Source organism: Sinocyclocheilus anshuiensis, unplaced genomic scaffold (genome assembly GCF_001515605.1).
Source record: "Sinocyclocheilus anshuiensis isolate Anshui unplaced genomic scaffold, SAMN03320099.WGS_v1.1 scaffold457, whole genome shotgun sequence".
Taxonomy (NCBI): domain Eukaryota; kingdom Metazoa; phylum Chordata; class Actinopteri; order Cypriniformes; family Cyprinidae; genus Sinocyclocheilus; species Sinocyclocheilus anshuiensis.
The window spans coordinates 2,480,974-2,496,838 of NW_015537939.1; the positions used below are offsets into that span (position 1 = coordinate 2,480,974).

At 35.1% G+C, this 15,865-nt stretch overlaps 1 protein-coding gene across 3 annotated transcripts in view; it reads left to right on the top strand.

Moving 5' to 3' along the window:
• The first annotated feature begins 64 nt into the window (after nt 1-64).
• The window catches only part of LOC107662111 (rhotekin-like), a 27,840-nt gene continuing 12,039 nt past the window's right edge, over nt 65-15,865 (top strand). Inside the window, exons 1-11 of one of the 3 annotated variants that reach the window (XM_016452000.1) lie at nt 65-96; nt 607-706; nt 4,273-4,472; nt 5,323-5,384; nt 5,503-5,556; nt 5,653-5,770; nt 7,143-7,370; nt 8,398-8,492; nt 8,775-8,881; nt 8,977-9,105; nt 9,366-9,528. In XM_016452000.1, the coding sequence (XP_016307486.1) occupies nt 65-96; nt 607-706; nt 4,273-4,472; nt 5,323-5,384; nt 5,503-5,556; nt 5,653-5,770; nt 7,143-7,370; nt 8,398-8,492; nt 8,775-8,881; nt 8,977-9,105; nt 9,366-9,528 (1,288 nt within the window). Of the gene's footprint in view, nt 97-160; nt 389-544; nt 707-4,272; nt 4,473-5,322; nt 5,385-5,502; nt 5,557-5,652; nt 5,771-7,142; nt 7,371-8,397; nt 8,493-8,774; nt 8,882-8,976; nt 9,106-9,365; nt 9,529-15,865 lie in introns of those variants that run through there. The other 2 variants (XM_016452022.1, XM_016452011.1) reach the window with 2 other exon arrangements.

Here is a 15,865-nt window from a genome sequence, read left to right on the forward strand (position 1 = left end):
CCGCTGCTCGTTTACGTCATTCATTAACACGTGGTGCCTGTTACTTTTGTCAGCGCAGGTCAGAATGGACCAATCACGGTCGTCTGTATTTACAGCGTGAGGATTTTTAAAAACGCTTTTATTGAGATTACTGATGCGAGTTTCGATTTGGAGATTTCAGCTGTTAATACTCAACATGATTAGAATCAAAATATAATACGGTTTAGGTTGCAGATGTTTCCAATTATCCAAAAAATGTTCTAAACTTTAGATACGTCTGAAGGGAGGATTCGTTTTTTAAACCAATATACGCGCCCTGGCGGAATTAAACCTTTTGTGCAATGGGAAAACATTTAACAGCCTACCAAAGTTATGTTCACTAAATCACAATAATGGGGACGCTGTTTCAGTGAGTGTTCAAAACTTCAAGCGCCACCCCTACCACGAACTGGGGGAAAACACACCCTATTTATCCATAGCTGTTGCAACATGTCCAGTAGGATTTTATACTAATGGCGCTTTTAAGATATATCTAAGCATTTCGTTTCTGTTTATTTTAATGCAGTAGTTAACCGCTTCGGGTCGCTTGAGTTGGGATTTTCAACCTACTGCACTCATGTTCTGCAGAAACCAGACTTCCAGAGCCACTGTGGCCCGTGGATCCGCGATGGAGATGGAGGTGAAGAGAGGCCGGTTCCGCCTGAGCGTGCTGGAGGATTCCGCACAGGTGAGCAGCCGCAGATCCATCACAATCCCAGCTCAACAAGACTACTGAAACAGATCCACTTTATTGCTCAGTGTTGCTCATTCATATCCCAGGAGACAGAATGGAGTTAGTTCTTAGTTATGGTTTGTATATATGTGAACTTTGCCTCAGATGTTTCTCGTAAATTGCTTTAAAAGATGTCAAATGACATAAATTGTTTGGCCAAACATGGACATGGATGGCCAAAGTTTCCATTAGATCTCCATTCAATCTCAATGATAAAATCTGAGTCCACTGTTGAATTGTGTTCGTGAGTTTAGATTTATTGTCGTATTATGTAATCATTTATTGCATGAAGTCACCTCTGTTGTGATCAGACTGCATTATGTCATACGTCATTTGTATGTTTTTATTTCTCCAAAGTAATTTGTATACAAATTATCCATAATAACTGAGCACACTCAGCAATAAAACTTTGCTCTGGCTTATTTTCTTAACATTACAACTAACATCTTTTATGACTAGACAATGGCAATGACAGTTTTATAAGGCAGTCTTTTTTTTCCTGGCAGGATTTTAGAGTTATGAAAATTAGCCAATTTGCCGTCTTAATGTATTAGAAACAGACAAAAGCTTGTTTGAATTCGTTCTCAGACATAGACATGACCCTGAGGGAATTTCAAGTCAATACACAATGCTTGCTGTCATCAGAGCAACCAGGCATTGAGTAAGTGCCAGCATGCTTTAACCTACTATTAGTAAGGGACTAATAGTTTAAGAGCGAATGCCTGCATCCTATTCTTTGGAAGTGTGCCGAGATCAATCTTTAGTGAGTGCCTTTGTTTAATTGAACATTTATAGGGATAGATCACCATTCATTTACTAGCTCTCGTGTCAGTCTAAACCTGTATGTAACCGTTCTTTATTCTGTGGAACACAAAATTTGAATTAGAATTTTTTTGGGCTCTTTTGTCAATATAATGAATGTGAAGTACTGCGATGCTCCAAAATGACAAAAAGCATCATAAAAGCAGTCAATTATTAACTTATGCAATATCTTTCAAGCCTTCAAAAGCCTGCAGTAAAAAGAAGAAATTGTTTTATTTAGTAAAATCTCAGAATTTTCTTTTGTTTTCAAAATGGATGAACTCTTTCGTTCTGTCAAATGCATAATAAATTACACTGTTGGGAAAGACTGAAATTATTCTTTGAGTCAAGCAATTTCATATTTAAACACAAAAGATTAATTGTTCCCAAATCAAAATACACAATTGTATGAACTACTTATGAACCCAAAGCACAAACATCATCAGTTTACAGTCTGAGTCAGCTCTTAACTGTCCACATTATCTGTTCCTTTGGTTAGATTATTTGATATATTTAATTGCAGCTTGAGGACAGTGTAAATTGAGAATTACATTGGTAAATTCCTTTCATTCATTTGATTTTTATAAGTAATCCATTCATATCTGATGGCTAAACCCGTAAATTTCTTATTCATTAACATCAATATGCACTTATTTGTGTTCATCTTCAAATGTACACTTAGATTACTTCCTCTTACATAACCGTGGTTCTTAACGTCACAGTTGAGAGGATGTAAACAGATTAAAGAGATATTTTTCTGACTGGATACATGCTGACAATAAATGGCGAATGAATTGAAACCGAGGGTTTTGTTGTAGTGCTATTTAGCTCTTTGTGTTCGACTTTGTTTCTCTTGGCTGAATGTTATCAAAGCTCTCCTCTGCTTTTGCATATTGTTTGGTTGTGTGAGACCAGACATGAGGCTGTGGTTTGTATGAATGCAAATTTTGTGGCACATTGGGATGAATCTCAAAAGAATCAAAAGAAAGAATTAGGACTATTAAGCGGTGTTGTTTTGGTACACTGTAAAACCTGATAAGTTAAGAATACTCAAAACATTTGAGCAAACTTATTGCCTCAAAATATTTGAGTAAACAAACTCAATTTTTTAAAGTTAGTAGAGTTTAAAATTTTTATGACAAGTAGGGTGGGGCTGAGAGCCATGGGAGCCAAGCCAAGCCTCGCTTCCATGATCCCATCCCACTCATCACAATGATAATTATATACAAGTTGCTTCCATTAACAGCACATTCATTCAGATCTTTATAGTTAAGTGCTAGTTAGCAACAGCACACTGGCACGTACTAATGCAGTTATCAAAAAGACTCACAATACTTGCATGTAAATAGTCAAACAACATGCAGTTTAAATAATCTTTAAGTTTTGCTGTCCATCCTCAACCTAACCACAGGCTCTACTCTTCACCACAACGGTAACACTACAAAACCAACATAACAGAAACCTATGTAAATCCTAACATAACACAACATTTAAGTACTAACTTATGTCTCTCTATGTTAATCTTGTGTAAAAACACACAAAATAACACTTAATTTCTACATTTATTTTCCTTGTTGTCTGATGCAAAGCATGCTGGGAACTAGAAAACGCAATCATTTTAAGTTCACCTTACTACAACAACATTTTAAATTTACAGAACTTATTTCAATTAAGTCCAATTAACTTTCATTATTATTTGAGTGAAGTTAACTCATTTCATTTAATTAATTTCACTGTTCGGTTTTACAGTGTAGTATTTATATACTATTACAATATTTAATAATATTTTGAAGTAGCTTTTATATTTATATTTTCAGTTTTAATTTTAGTTGAGTTTTAGTAAGTTTAGTTTAGTGTAGTTTTTAATATTTCATTCATATTTGTTTTATATTTTAGCTTTAATTATAAAATATAATATAAAATAAATGTTTCAGCTTATTTGATTTTTAATTTTTGTTTATATTTTTGTTATATTATCAGTTATCATTTTTGTTAATACAACACTGCTATAAAGACAGTAATATTACCAATGTTATACATAGTAAAATTGCCAATTTATTGAAATGCAATGAACGAACAAGTTTCATTTTTGCACAATTCCATAAGCCAGTTAATTCAAGTCAGCTGAGCATGTGACAAAATTAACCCTATGTAACAACACGTCTCATGCTAATCTATACAAACGGCTTAACATACTTACAAAAATACCCTGAATGATATAGCACGTTCCGGTACGTGGAATGTAAATACATGGAACAAAAGACATGCTTTTGGGGTTCAGGCCAGGGCTTATCCTGTACGCTTTTGACAATAAGGTCATACGATGTGGGTCATGAACAAACTCTAACCCACTGAAAGCGTTGCTGGTATGTGTGTTGGTCAGGGAAGTGATTTTCTGGAGATAAAGAGAGTTCTTTTCCTAAAGTATATACTGTATATATATATATGGTTATGAACAAATGAATGAAACGCATTTGTCTCTTCCACGGCTCGGCGACAGCGCACCGCATTAAAAGAAATGATCATTCATGTTTTCATAACCGCTGGCCAAATTCAAAAACGAAACTAAAATTAAATCATCTTTGAGCAAGGGGGCCCCCTGGTGTTTCGGGGGCCCTACGCAGCTTGCGTATTTTGCGTATAGGGAGGATCGGCTCTGGGTGAATGGTTCTGGGTGTATCGTCTGAGGATATGACTGCTCTTTCTTCATCTCTCTGCAGGACTGTGAGGTTCAGAGACGGATCGAGAGAGAGGTGAGGATCAGAGAAGGGGCCTGTAAGCTTTTAGCTGCGTGTTCTCAGAGAGATCAGGCTCTGGAAGCTTCCAAGACTCTCCTTACATCCAACAGCCGCATACTGGCCCTCATGACCCAGCTGCAGCGCATGAAGGAAGCCCAGGCCATGCTGAGAGCAGGACGGAGGTAGATCATCGAGTCACTGAGTTGGGGTATAGATGTATAATGAGTTGGACTGAATAGATAGCAGTGGAGTTCTGTAAATAGCAACTCAGTATCTCCTTAAAACAAACTTTCTCAACTCACCAATGATTTCCATATATTAAGCTAATTTCCACCATAGGATTAAAAAAAAAAAAGTGAGAAAAAAAATAGAAGTGTGAGATATAAATGTAAAATTGTGAGATATGAACTCAGAATTCGGACTTTTTTCTCGTAATTCTGAGTTTAAATCTCACAATTTTAAGTTTATATCTCACAATTCTTACTCTTTTTCTCAGAATTTCTTCTCCCAATTCTGTTTTTTGTTTCTACTATGGAATAAAAAGTTAAAAAGGTAATTGCAACTATTTATCTCACAATTTTGACTTTTTTCCCTCACAATTCCAAGTTTATATCTCATAATTCCGACTTTTCTTCTCAGAATTGTACGTTTATGTATTGCAATTGCAAGTTAACATCTCACTATTCTGACTACTTTCTTTCTCAGAATTGTGATTTTGTGATCTTGCAGTTATGACTTTATATCTCACAGTTCTGACTTTATATCTTGCAATTATGAAAAGTCCAAAATAAAAATAGTACACGTACAGTATATAGCGTGAAAAAAGTAACATTTCATTTAGATATAAATTAAATAATAAATATCAATAAAAAAAAATAACAGAATAATAGAAACAAATAATAAAAGTATAACATAATTATGATGCCCAACTGTTGAAGTTGTTTTGTTGTAAGTGCACTTAAAATTTTGCCTTTGTAGGTAGCTCACTGTGTCTGGAACAGAGCCGCTGATCCATTGATTGAATGTTTTTAGGTCATCTGATGGTGGGTCTGTTGATAAGCGATTACCTTGTACTGGAAAAGTAGCCATTTCAGGTGAGGTTACACGCACAGAGACTAATGCAACAACTTACTATATCACTATACTATATCTTATTTATTTGCTTTGATTTGTTACTGTTTTTATTTTTCTATTTTCTTGACTTATCCTCAGATATCCGCATTCCTCTCATGTGGAAAGATTCAGAGTATTTTAAAAACAAAGGAGGTGAGTTTGACTGAGAATCTGTATGACCACAAAATCAGTCAGATTTTCACTGATTTACTGATTTTCTCCTTTTCTGTAACTCTTTTCTCTGTTCAGAGCTGCACCGGTGTGCCGTGTTCTGTTTGCTGCAGGTGGGGACAGAGATTCACGATACGGATCTCGTTATAGTGGACAGGACGCTCACAGACATCTGTTTCGATGAACCAGTGATATTGTAAGATATTCTTCATTTACTTTCTTTTATCCCTCTGATATTCATGGACAAACTGGAAATGGTCCTCTCCAAAATGGTCTTTATTACAAATTAGAGTTTATTTAAAATTTAGTCAATATCTCATCATGTCATATTCATTAGTTATAATGGTTGATTACTTAAATTTACTTGTTGTCTGACCAAAAAAAGAAAATATAAATTTTTTTTAGAAGGTAAACATTTTGTTTGATATATTTTAGTAAATATACATTACAATTCAAAGGTTTGGGGTCATTAAGATACAATGAATACTTTTATTATGCAAAAATGCATTAAATTGATCAAAAGTGACATTAAAAGACTTTTACTATTTTTTCTATGTGATTTCAAAGCTGAATTTTTAGCAGCATTACTCCAGTCACATCATCCTTCAGAAATCATTCTGATATTCTGATTTGTTGCTCACAAAACATTTTTTATTATTATTATTATTATGTTGAAAACAGCTGAGTGGATTTTTTTTCAGGTTTCTTTGATGAATAGAAAGTTCAGAAGAACAGCATTTATCTGAAAAAGAAATCTTTTGTAACATCATAAATGTCTTTATGACTTTTGATCAATTTAAAGCATCCTTGCTAAATAAAAGTGAGTGTTAATTACTAGAATTTCTTTTCCAAAAAAAAAAAATATATATATACTGACTCCAAGCTTTTGAATAGTATAATGTTACAAAAGCTTTTTATTTCAGATAAATGCTGATCTTTGGATCTATCTGTTCATCAAAGAATCCTGAAAATGCACTCAACTGTTTTAAATATTGATAATAATAATACGAAAAAAATGTTTCTTAAACAGCAAATCAGCATATTAGAATGATTTCTGAAGGATCATGTGACACTGAAGACTGGAGTAATGATGCTGAAAATTTAGCTTTGATCACAAGAATAAATTACATTTTAAAATATATTCAAATAGAAAGCAGTTATTTTAAATAGTAAAATATATTTCACAATATTACTGCTTTTGCTGTATTTTTTATAAAGTAAATGCAGGATTGGTGAGCAGAAGAGAATTTAATGTTTATAAAACATTAAAAATCTTACTGTTCAAAAACATTTGACTGGTTGTGTGTGTGTGTGTGTGTGTGTGTGTGTGTGTGTGTGTGTGTGTGTGTGTGTACACACACACACACACACACACACTGTACACACACAATATAGTTTTTTGATCAAATAAATGTAGCCTTGGTGAGCATGAGAGACTTCATTCAAAAAACATACTTTTGAACAGTAGTGTATACATTTTAAATATTTATTTTTAAAATCTCTGTAACTAATGTAAAATAATAAAGCTCTTTTTGTAAGTCCACTTTCCATATATCCTGTCTTCATAGCACTGACGTACCTCCAGGCTTTGACCTGCGGGTGGAGCTCTACAGCTGCTGTGTGGAGGAGGAATTCAGCATGGGCTTCTCCACTCGGAGGCTGAGCCGGCTGGGAAGTGCCTCCAGTAAGAAGTTCATGGCAACTTTAGAGACAGCAGCTTCCTGCAGTTCCCACAGCAGCGGAACCGGATCACCCGGAGGAGAATCACCAGTTCTGCTGCCTGCTCTGTCTGTACGGTGAGGGGGCAGTATATATGTCATTACATAAAATATATACTATTCCACATACCAAAGCGGTGTACAAACAGATACATGACACTGGGAGAGTGTTAAATGTTGAAACGGTCTCACACTTCAGCTATGTTTGCTGAAACCAGTTCACAAACAGAAACAAACGCATCCATAGTGACTGTCAGTACAGACAGACACACCTTGACTGTTTATTTTCTTAACATTCGGTCTGTCTGAGAAAAAGGCCAGAAAAGCACAGCAGAGAAAATTAAAGAGATGGATGGCGAGAAAAGTCGAAACCAATGACATATTTTTAGGGTGAATCTCATGAAGCCTGTCAAAAACATGTCTGGGTCATTTTTCATAGTTAAAAGCATGTTTCATATTTCAAGGGGATTTTTTTTTCTATTATTTATCTTAAATAATGATATGCTGTGTCATTATGTTCATGAGAATAAAGCACCACTTAAAATAATGTATCTTTTCATTCTTATTATTTAATTATTTTAAATTGTAAAGCAATTATACATTATAGTTTCATTTATTTTACTGCCTGTATTCTTTCGCAATTTTAATAACAATAACAAAATATCTATTGAGAGAGCATAGTTTTCACTATTACATTACAGAATCATTACTGACCCTAAAATGAATTACAAACAAACTCAATTATAAAACGTCTAAATCCAGTTAGAATTTGGGTGGACGGATGTCATGAAAATAGAGTAAAAAACTTTAAAAATCTTAATGGTTCAAAAAATATAGTATTAGTATTAAATATAGTATTTTCTTGTAAAATATTAGAATTTTGGGATGAAATATGACCTGAGCATTTTTTTCTCCATTGTAAGTTTTCATTTTATTAAAAATGCATCAATGTTTCATTCTCGCTATTTTTTTTTTTTGTACTTCAACTAAAAAAAAAAAAGCATTAATGTCAGTTCTAAATGTTTTAAAAGCAGTTTCATCAAAACTTTCTTTGTACAATGTAAATGTGCTCACAGAGGCCCTCAATATCACCTCTTGTCCTTAGGGGCCCTAAATATCACCTCCTGGCCCACACATCTCTGACCCTGTGCCACGTACAGAACTCTTTCCGAACACATGACCTGACAATATCAGACACGGGTAAGAAAACTCTTTATTCAGGACTTTTTCCCAATTTTTTAAACAGAGCCTATTGTATGCAAGTTTGTGTTTACATATCGAGTCCAAAGGTCTGAGAAAATGAAGATGGAATTCAATTTCTGGAATTCTAAATTCAACATTTTCATTATGGGAATAAACAACGTTTTTGGATTTTTCAAAATGTGTTAACTCAAAAGCCACCGTATTTCTATGCACATGATAGCATGTTTGTTTCTGATTCATTTCCACTTTGCTTTTTATTTGTTCTCACCTGTATTTTAGAGGGCTCTTCGTTCTGGTTGCCGCTCTATGGTAACATGTGCTGTCGCCTCGTGGCCCAACCTCTTTGTATGACTCAAGCTGTTATGTGTGGAAAACTCAGAATTCGGGTTTGTGAATATAATGTATTATTGTGATTAAAAATAAATAATCAACATTTCCCAAATACCTATTCAGTCATCTTCCACATATTTCTGTACCCAAGTCAGAGAGCAATCCTGAGGACTGGAGAGACGTCTACGGTGTTCTGAGTGGGTCAGATTTAAAATGTTACCAGTTGCAAGATGATACAGATTCTTTAGAGACACCACTGTTCACTATTCCCATTAATAAGGTGAGGAGTATTGTCTTATCGAACAGTTGTAGTTGCATCTTGTAGTCAACAGAGGGCCAAGTTGTCTTTGATAATATTTGTTATGTGAGGTTTTCCAGTAAGAGGATATGCTGTATGTGGTTTAAAATCCAGTGTTACAGCATACATGCTTTTGGAAGTTGTTTATTACATATATCCCACGTGCTACAAACTATGAATTGTTGTGCAGTTGTAATTGTTATTTACACCTGGTCTTAAAACCAATTGCATACTTGCTTTAGGAGACCCGTGTGCGTGCCACAGAGAGAGATCCGGCTCTACATACTCACAGTATCACCATAACAAACCAGAGTGGTGATGAGACCACATACACAATTGTCACGCACACATCTGAAGACACGCATAACTGGATGGAAGCTTTCTGGCAGAATTTCTATGACATGAGTGAGTACCAGAGTTCCTAGAATGCACAAGATCACTTCAAAAAATCACTTCAGCAGTATCGTAAATGGTTAAAAATCAAAATAGATCTATCGAGGTTTATTTGACAGCTCTAATACAGAATGGTTTGAACTACAACTTACCTAAAAACTTTAACACCATTTTTTACTGTCGTGCAACCACTGGTATGTCTATACGGAACCAAAAAAAAATAAAAATCACAGCCGTGTCTTTGCAGATTTCCTTATTGTAGGGACCGAAAAACAAAACTCCCTTTTTGACATGTGTGGTATGCAAATAACACTGTCTCTGATATGTTGCGTGTGTTTGCTGCAGTCATAGATTAACTTACTCTTAAAGATGCCAGTCCAGGCCTAATTCTAAAACAGAGATGGGATCCCAGACCAGTACGGTTCCCATAATAAGACTGGTTTTCTTAACCACAACCTTAAAGTTGCTTTGGATAAAATGTATTCTTTCAGTTTCTGGGGGTGTGTACTTGGCTGTGTCTGTGCATTTCTATTGCTTTTTCCCCTTTGCTTTTTCCTCATAGTTTTGGTTACACTTGGATTGACAGAATGAATAGTTGCCTTGTAATTTTGCTTTTATTTTTTTTATATGAACTTGTGAAACTGTATTACACAAATTAGCAAGGCTAACTTGTCTAGGCAACTAAGCATCCATCCCATAATTGAGATTTATTATATTTAAAAAGAAATAAGAAAGAGATGGTCTTTTGGTTCACAAAAAAATCAGTTCACTCACTATTTGTTGCTTGTCAATTTGATTTAAAATCGATTTTTGTGAATTTGATTCAGCAACTCTTTAAACTGCATTCATAATAAATCTTTCTCAAATGAGTCTAAGGCAAAACAAAGAACAATGACAGACTTATTCAGCACAGCATTGCCTACATTCCTGAGCATATAGGCCACTTGAAATACAACAAAGAATGAGTGATCAGGAATGGGAGTGTTACTTATATAACACAAAATCAGTAGAGTTATACAATATAAGCATTATCAGTCGTTCCATAGCAGTACATTTTGCAATTAAACTTGTGAATGTTCAAATACTGTCCATTTAATTGATTATATAATGGAATTAAAAATAATAAAATCACATAAAGGTCATATTTTAAGATTATTTCTGTTGCGTTAGAAGGAATCAAATTAAATTTACACCCCTAGAGATTTACTTTTAAACTGTCCTTTTGATTTCAAATGTCAAAACCAAGTTACATTCTTGTGCAAAAGAGAAACATTAACAAATATGGGTGGATGTGTTAAGATTAGTTATCTTGGTAGATAATTTAGTGTCCCATACTAAAATGAGTGCAGGATATTATGACCTTCTGTTTCATTAGTACACATTATATATTGTCTTATGTATTTGCTTAATATGGAGAGGTCATTGGAGATGTTTGAATTATAAAGTTTACCTCCATAGAGGCAGTCTTACTGTTTTCATAGTTTGTGCTCTAGTACAAAATTTCTAACACTGAACCGGTTTATTTAGCTGGAAGAGCCACAGAAACACAAATGAGAGAAAGCCTATGACAGGTTAAAGGGGTCATATGATGCTGCTAAAAAGAACATTATTTTGTGTATTTGGTGTAATGAAATGTGTTTATGTGGTTTAAAGTTAAAAAAAAACATAAAACATAAGAAAAACACAGCGGCCTAGCGTGAGGGGAATCCCCGGCTTAGCGTGCGCTGAGGCCGGGCTAGAGTGAGCTGAGGCGGTGGGGTCGAGAAGGGCGCACCCGGCGGATCCGACGAATGAGCGGCAACCACATGTGACGGACCCCGGGCTGGATTCCGCTTCGTCCACTTACAGATCTTCTTTATGCACCAAGAGCTTGTAACACTCCAAAGAGAAAGGAAAAATTGAAATCGCATCATATGACCCCTTTAAAATAAGTGACAGTTTGAAGGTATTGCACTTGTAAGAATTTTTCACGTGACTTTACAAGGAATCCAGCCTTGTTGTTTTAAAATCTGGTGTGTTGGCGACAGGTTCTGAGACCAGTTAGGCTTGATTTATTTGCTGTTTCTATTGTGAAATCTGCTGTTATTTTTGGGAAGGTGAAAGCTTATACTAGATTTATTTACTTTTTTCATAACCGCTTTTTTTGACTTAGTAAGCCAAGACTTTCTTTGTACGCAAGACACTTTTATTGGTATACAGTGACTGCGAGAAAGTGATAAATGAATAAGGTTCAACAAGGTCATTCTGATGATCTTCTGATATGATAAACAAGATAATTACCTAAAAGTAAACATGCAGAATTGCACAGGTTTGCATGCATATTTGCATGTGCATGACCACTTTTTTTGGGGTATGAGGAACTGATATGCTTGAAGGACAGTGTTGTCCTCACTGACATAAAAAACCTTGTCAAACTGGATTTTCCCTAATAGCTTTTAAAAGCAGATGAACTGATGAAGAACATTAGAATGAAGTATAACAATACAGTAAATTGTGAGCCGAAGTAGGTCAGAGAGATTATAAAATATTGTTAATTAAAATAGTTTTCACCTACGTAAACCAATTCTGTAATGCATTCAAAAAAAGTGCATTGAACTTAGTTTGAGAAAACCAGATTATAATGAAAGGAACAGTTCATCCAAAAATTTAAATAGTTCTGTGGAGCAAAACACAAGATGAAAGTAAGTCATATGGATTTGTTCTAGTTATGCCTGCTTGATCACATACTGTATTGTCACATACAGAATACCCTGCCAATATCCTTTGTCATTTGTTAAGGTTTGAATGATGTGAAAATATTTTCTCTTTGTCAATGCAGCATGAGGTTTTTGCACTTGTCAAGGAATGTTGCCGAAGCTTGTGAATATTGTCACACCGGCTAATAAAATCAGCTGTCACTCAGCTATGGTAATTTTGACATTCACCCAAAAATGTCTTTCACATATTGTCTTTAAAATATTTCAACAACGCCTGATTTAAAAGAAGCGACATCAACCTGACAGAATGTTCCAGCTCAAAGAGTTTTTATTTTCTGGTGGTGTTTACTTGGCTGTGTATGCAGGTGTTTTTTCTTTGCTTTCCTTCCCATAGTTTTGGTTGTACATTTATGTACAGAAGTTGACAACGGTTATTCTTCTGAGAGAATGATAGAACGATTAATTATCTTATAACTCTGCCTATTCCTCTTCAAATATTTATGTATGATTTAGACAAATTAGTAAGGCTAGATTTTCAAATGTCAAGAATTCCCCATTGCCAAGCAACCAAATATTAGTCCATCCCATAACTGAGATTTATTACATTTGGAAACAGAAATAACTCTGGGTGTGACTCTTTTGGTTCACAGCAAATCAGTTTATCCACTATTGTGTTATAGTTTGATTTGATTTTTAAGCTCAAATGTATCTTAGGCAAAACAAAGAACAATGTCAGACTTATTCATTACAGCATTGCCTACATTCCTGCCCAGGCCACTTGAGATACAACAAAGGGTGCAATACTAACAACAATGAGTGACCAGGAATGGGAGTGTTACTTATCTATCACAAAACCAGTAAAGGTATGTAATATAAGGGTTGTCAATCAATTAAGTTGTTCCATAGCAATCCATTTCGCAGTTAAACATAAATTCTTTGTGAAGTTATTGGTCAGACATTGTCCAATTAATTATTTAATGGAATTATTCATATTAAAGTAATATTTTATGATTCTTGATTAAGATTTACGTTTGTACTTTCCTTTTGATTTAAAATGCCATTTGGTCCATATTTATGACTTCAGAAATGCTGCATTTGACAAGATACAAGCTATTGACAGTATGCCAACCGTGGAAATTGACCCTTCGCTCAACAGGTTCTGGCATCTTTGAAACTAAGTTACTTTCTTAAACAAAACAGAAATACAGACAGATGTGGGTGGATGTGTTAAAATGAGTGATCTTTGGAGATAATGTATAATTAGATGCGGATAAACTGGTTTTAGTGGAAAATTACTGGAATAAGGAAATTGAGGATTTAATGTTAAGTGCTACAAGGAAGCAGTTCCCCCCACAAAAAAAGTTTTGAATAAATCATGATTGAAATATAATATTATTGACAAACAACCAGCAGATACTTATTTGTGGATAAATGCATCATTGAAAAGTTCATTGAAAGTTATCATTGAAAGTTCCACATTCATTTGAAATGCATTAATGTTTTGCTTGATTGACAGTGCTTGCTTACCCAACACACTTTGTAACATGATGGACAAACTGTTGTTAAAAGATAATGCTGTTGTTGTCCAAAAAACACATGCATATTATGCTTACATAGTGAAAAAATTTTGTTAAAAATGCAGTAAAGTGTGCCATAAATTCACTGTAAAACCTAGTGTTTTCTGTATTTATTTGTGTTGCTACTTTACATCCTTTTACTATTTTTCACTGGGCATTATAAGATGACTCCTATTTATTTAATGTATTTTATAAACAATCAAAGAAGTAATATTTTTTAAGACCACATTATTGTTTGGATTTTCACTGCAAGTGATATATATATTCAAACTTTTCCTTTGAAAAACCCAACTTATTCGAGTATTTTATCTGATATGCCATCACCTCAGTTTGACCTGTATTTTAAAACTCAATACATACATTGTATAAAAATCAAGCACAGAGTACAGTACTTTCTTTGTTCTGGTTTGACAGCAGTTGATTTGAACAGGGTGGATTTGTTAACATACTTGCAGTTTCAATAAAGAATCAAAATGAAGACAAGAATTCTCTCCCACTAGCAATATGCTGAATTCACAAAGCCTGCTTTTATTTTCAAGACAAATTACTTTTTATCTTTGAATTCATCAGCTAAAATTTTAATGAGTGTTTTAGTAGACACAGTGATTATTTTTAAAAGAATGAAGAAAGTAGAGATGGGTTTAAAATCACATTCATATCCTGTGAATTACCTGTTATGCACAGCGCAATAACTGCAAATTGTCATGTGACACGCTTGATGTGTTGCCATATGAAGTTATTTATTTTATAGATTAGAAAATCAAATTTCAAAAAAAAAAAATCAGCATTTACATTCCTATTTCCATGGTGATGCATCAAGCATGTCATGTGACATTTCGAAGTCATGGCACTGTACGACTGACGTGTAAGTTATTTTTTTCTTATTCAAAATGTTCTGAAACGTGTTATTGAGATCGTAAAATATCAGGGGCTATGAGCGTTGTGAATTTTTGATGAGTCTAGCGCCTAATTTACACTGGCGTAAAGACGCCTAAATGCCACTTTAGAAGTACTTCTATGCCATCTTTGCAATGTAAATGTTAAGGGCACTCTGTGGCTGTTTAAAATTCAGTGTAAAGACATAATGTCGCATAAAAGGCAAACTAAATTATGCCTGCTCAGAGCCTCCTCAGCCCCTAATACCAAGCAGTACAATTTGCTGTGTAAATGAGTTTATGCTGCCTCTGCGCAGCATTAAACAGTCTGTGCAAAGAAACCTAAATGCCACTTTGGAGGCGCTTCTGTGCCACCTTTGCAGAGAAAATTTGAAGTAATGAGACTTGGGTACACAACATTTATAATTGTCAGTTCAGTAGTCAGTTCTCAGCTCCACACACACAGGAAATCAAACCAACTACATCCACACCTAAAACTTCGCTCTTCTCCTTCTGTCCCCTCACTGAGGCAGAAGTATCCAAACTTCTCCTCTCCTGCCAACCTACAACGTGCCCACTAGACCCTATCCCCTCACACCTTCTCCATGCAATCTCTCCTACACTCTTACCAGCACTCACACACATCAACACATTATATCTTAGCAACCAACTGGATGCTAACCAATCTGGTTTCAGGAGTGGCCATTCAACTGAGACTGTGCTACTGTCAGTCACTGAAGCCTTGCAGATTGCAAAAGCTGTTTCCAAATAATCAGTTCTTATTTTGCTGGATCTGTCACTTTTGACACTGTGAATCATCAGATCCTCCTGTCCACCCTCTCATCACTAGGCATCACAGAGATTCCACTTCGCTGGTTTGAATCCTATCTCACTGGTAGGTCTTTCAGGCCTGGGGTGGGGAGGTATCCAAAGCACATCAACTGGTCACTGGGATTCCTCAGGGATCAATTCTTGGACCCCTCCTCTTCTCCATATACACTACATCACTGGGTCACATCATACAGGCACATGGGTTCTCCTACCATTGCTGATGACACAGCTCTATCTTTCATTTCAACCAGATGATCCAACGGTAGCTGCACAGATCTTAGGCTGCCTGGCGGACATCTCGGCATGGATGAAAGAACATCACCTACAGCTCAACCTGGCAAAGACTGAGCTTCTTGTCTTCCCTGCCACT